The 3,245-nt window shown below is 55.6% G+C and overlaps 1 protein-coding gene across 1 annotated transcript; it reads right to left on the reverse strand.

The window, feature by feature from the left end:
• Positions 1-2,058: 2,058 nt before the first annotated feature.
• Positions 2,059-2,897, reverse strand: LOC104863343 (late cornified envelope protein 3D). Its single transcript, XM_010625718.1, has 2 exons — positions 2,846-2,897; positions 2,059-2,370 (listed from the first exon to the last, which is right to left on the reverse strand). The coding sequence occupies exon 2, from the start codon at positions 2,350-2,352 to the stop codon at positions 2,059-2,061; it is 294 nt and encodes a 97-aa protein (XP_010624020.1). The 5' UTR covers positions 2,353-2,370; positions 2,846-2,897.
• Between the last annotated feature and the right edge of the window lie 348 nt (positions 2,898-3,245).

The raw sequence follows: 3,245 nt of genomic DNA on the forward strand, positions 1-3,245 counted from the left end.
AACCCATTAGGTAAGTCCCACTTCATTACTCCCCTGACACACACATTTTTAAAGAAAAAAAAACCAAACAAACTCATTAATTTAACTAAGGGCATTTCCCAGCAATAATTGTCACTGTCAAATCAAGTCGCTAGGCTTTGGGCCGCAAGGTGGATGGGGGTGGGGTGGGGGTGGGGTCACTCCCATTGCGCCCTCTGGTGGCAGAAGCCAGACATTTCAGAAAGAGGTCATTGGTAAACATTTTTGTTTTGGGCTTCTTACGGTTCTTTTGTGACTTGCCTTTGCCCTTTTTCAAGTTTTCAGAAACTGTGAAATAATTTTTTATGTCTTAATATGTTAGGGCTTTTGGCATTCATGTTATATGAAATTATAGTGTAAATAATATGGAATAATATTAATATGGTTTAATATGTGATATATATATATTTTTTTTTTTCTGTTTTCTTTTCTTTGTTTTGGTGGTGCTGGGAATTGACAGGTATGCACTGAGCTTCATCCTCAGTCCTTTTTTATTTTTTATTTTGCAACAGGGTCTCATTAAGTCACCAAATTGCCCGTGCAGGACTAGAACTCATGATAGTCTTGCCTCAGCCTCCCGTTGGATAAGGTTGCAGGCATGGGCCCTGCTTACCCACTGTGTCCTTAGTTTTCTCTATAGAACAGAATCTGCACCCCTGGTGCTTCGGATTCCCAGGTCGTCAGGGTGCAGTTCCCACTGAGGTGAATGAAGATCCTTCAGGGCAGAGGCCAAGGGGCAATGGCGGCAGAGGGCCGCTAGGGGGTGTGAGTCCCTTTCAGCCCATCGATGGTTTAGACTGCAGCCAGCTGATGGGACAGGGCTGCGCGGGTGGCTGCCGCCCTTTCTCTGGGTGCTGTGATTCCTACCGTCTGTGAGCTAGGCCGATGGGATTTCTCTCCCTCCCCCCCTCCCTCTCTCCTCTCTCTTCCTTCCTCCCTTCTCTGTTCACTCTGGCAAGGCTTCACCCCGTGCTTAGGTGCTGATGTGGGCTCCTCTGGGTGATTTGGGGCGTAGCTAGGCAATGGTTACCTAGCCATCACCCTGGGGGCTTCGGCCCGGCTGCTCCTGGCCCCCAGCCTGCCTGCCGGCCCGGCTGTGTGGGAGAAGCAGAACATATCCGGAGGCGCAGGTCAGAGTAGCGGCGGGCAGGACTGGGCCCTGAGGGGGAAGACAGAACACCGTGACGGAAAACCTGTGATCAGGAGGCAGGAAAACGAGCAAAGCAAGCACTGCAGGCCGATTCCGAATGGCAACACTGAGGAGGAAGGCGCGGGGCAGCAGGGAAGGAAAGGGCTTTAGGAAGGAGTGGACAATGGGCCCAGCAGGATGGGAAAAGTCCCCTAGGCCGCCGTCTTCCTAAGGCGCTGATTTGCAGAGCCCAAGGCCCCGCCTCTCTGTAGCCGCATCCTTTTCAGCTTTAAATGTCCCCATTATTCTCCAGATCTTTCCCGAAGTTGTGCTGTTTGTCATCCCCAGGCTTTCTTTCCTTCCTCTGGTCCCTTAACGACTTTTCTGCTACTTTTTGTACCCTTGGACTCCCCATTCCCTGCCTCTTAGTTGGGGAACCTAGAGTAGCTTTTCATAATTGGATGGCAACGGAGTCCAACGGAGTGCAAAGCTCGTTAAGGGAAGCCAGGCCCTGCCTTGGTGTGGTGTCCTCTTCTTGCCCCAACGCAAAGTCTTCCTGAAGGGCCGTTTAGAGGAGTTAAAGCCACTGTCCTGGTCCTAGTGAGGCAAGCACTGGCTGGAGAAGCGAAAGGGAGACGCCCACAGAGCAAGGCCAGCACAAGCTTTATTTTTTCATAGGACCAGACACAGGTGACATCGAGGCAGAGACTGCAAGCCCTAGGTGGAGGCAGACACAGGGTGGGTGTTCTCGGGGATCCCAGGAGTAGGCAGAAGGGTCCTGGGAGAGAGCTCAGAGCTTTCCCAACGCAAAGCTCAGGGCTAAAGGGTACTGAAGTATCTGGAAAAAATACAGCAGGTTGGGACCGGTCCTGGGACTCTGCTTCCTTTACAACGAGAATTCTCAGCTCAGGTCAGCAGCAGCCCCCAGAGCTCTGTCCACAGCCAGAGCCCCCACAGTGCCGACCGCTGTCACCATCGCAGGAGTCCGAGCTGCGCAGCCGGCACCGGTGGGACCTGCGGCGCCTGTGGGGGCTCAGGCAGCAGCCTCCCCCCGAGCTGGAGCTGAGGCCCCCGCAGCCCCCAGAGCAGGGAGCAGAGCAGGGGGAGGCAGCAGGCGCACACTGTGCTGGGCTCTTCGGGGGGCACTTGGGCGAGGGGCACTTGGGCGGGGGCTGGCACTGCTGCTGGTTCTGCTGGCAGGACATCTCCCTGGGATCGCGAACCTGGGGAGAGCAGAGAAAAAGGTCGGCGAAAAAGCTTCAGGCCAGCAACGTCTCTGGGGATGGTTTTATAAAGCCCTTATTCCTAAGACCAGCTGCTTCCCCAGCTGGACAGGAAAGAGGGAAACTGATCCCCCACTGAGTGGACCTGGAGATCTATCTCTTCCCACTTAGCCCTGCTTGCAGAAGAGGAGGTGACACTTCCAAGTGGACCCAAGTCCTCCGTGTTTACACACAGTGAGGAGAATCCACTCGGGTGGACGAGGCTCCTGCAGCGCCCTTGGGGCTCTGTGTGTCTCAGCAAAGAGTGGAGGGCTGAGAGCCAGGCCTGGCTTGTATCCTGCAGGGCTCCCTGCCGTGTCCCTGTCCTCTGCCCCGCTGCCCTCTGCTGTCTCCCCAGCAGACACCTCTGCTCCCCAGCTCCTCACAGAAGCCTGGGCTGTCTGTCCCCACAACATCTGCCCCTCTGGGCACTCACCGGGTTCAGAGGAGGCAGCAGGAGGGAGAAGGCGGGGTCTGAGAAGGCTGTGGGTGAGGAGCCCAGGCAGGAGCCCTTTTATCCTGTGCAGGCTGCTGCCCCTTTCACAACTGGGGAGGCGACTGCAGGGGCGGGGCCAGCACCATCCATTCATCACCTTCCGGTGAGGCCGCTCTCTGCGGTATGTGACAACAGGCAACCAGGAAGGTGTTTCCCTGCCTGCTGGCACCTCACTCAGGCCTGCTGTGTGCCCCCTCTTCCCCCGGCAGCAGTTACTCAGCTCTCCTTCCTTCCTACAGGCCTTGCACATGGCTCCTTTGGGAACAAGTCAAACCTGGGCAGGCATGGCTCTTCTCTCTTTGAGCAGCTCAGTGTGTCAGGAAAGAGACGGATGTGCTAA

This window comes from Fukomys damarensis, unplaced genomic scaffold, assembly GCF_012274545.1.
Source record: "Fukomys damarensis isolate Sample0158 unplaced genomic scaffold, DMR_v1.0_HiC HiC_scaffold_33, whole genome shotgun sequence".
NCBI classification, from domain to species: domain Eukaryota; kingdom Metazoa; phylum Chordata; class Mammalia; order Rodentia; family Bathyergidae; genus Fukomys; species Fukomys damarensis.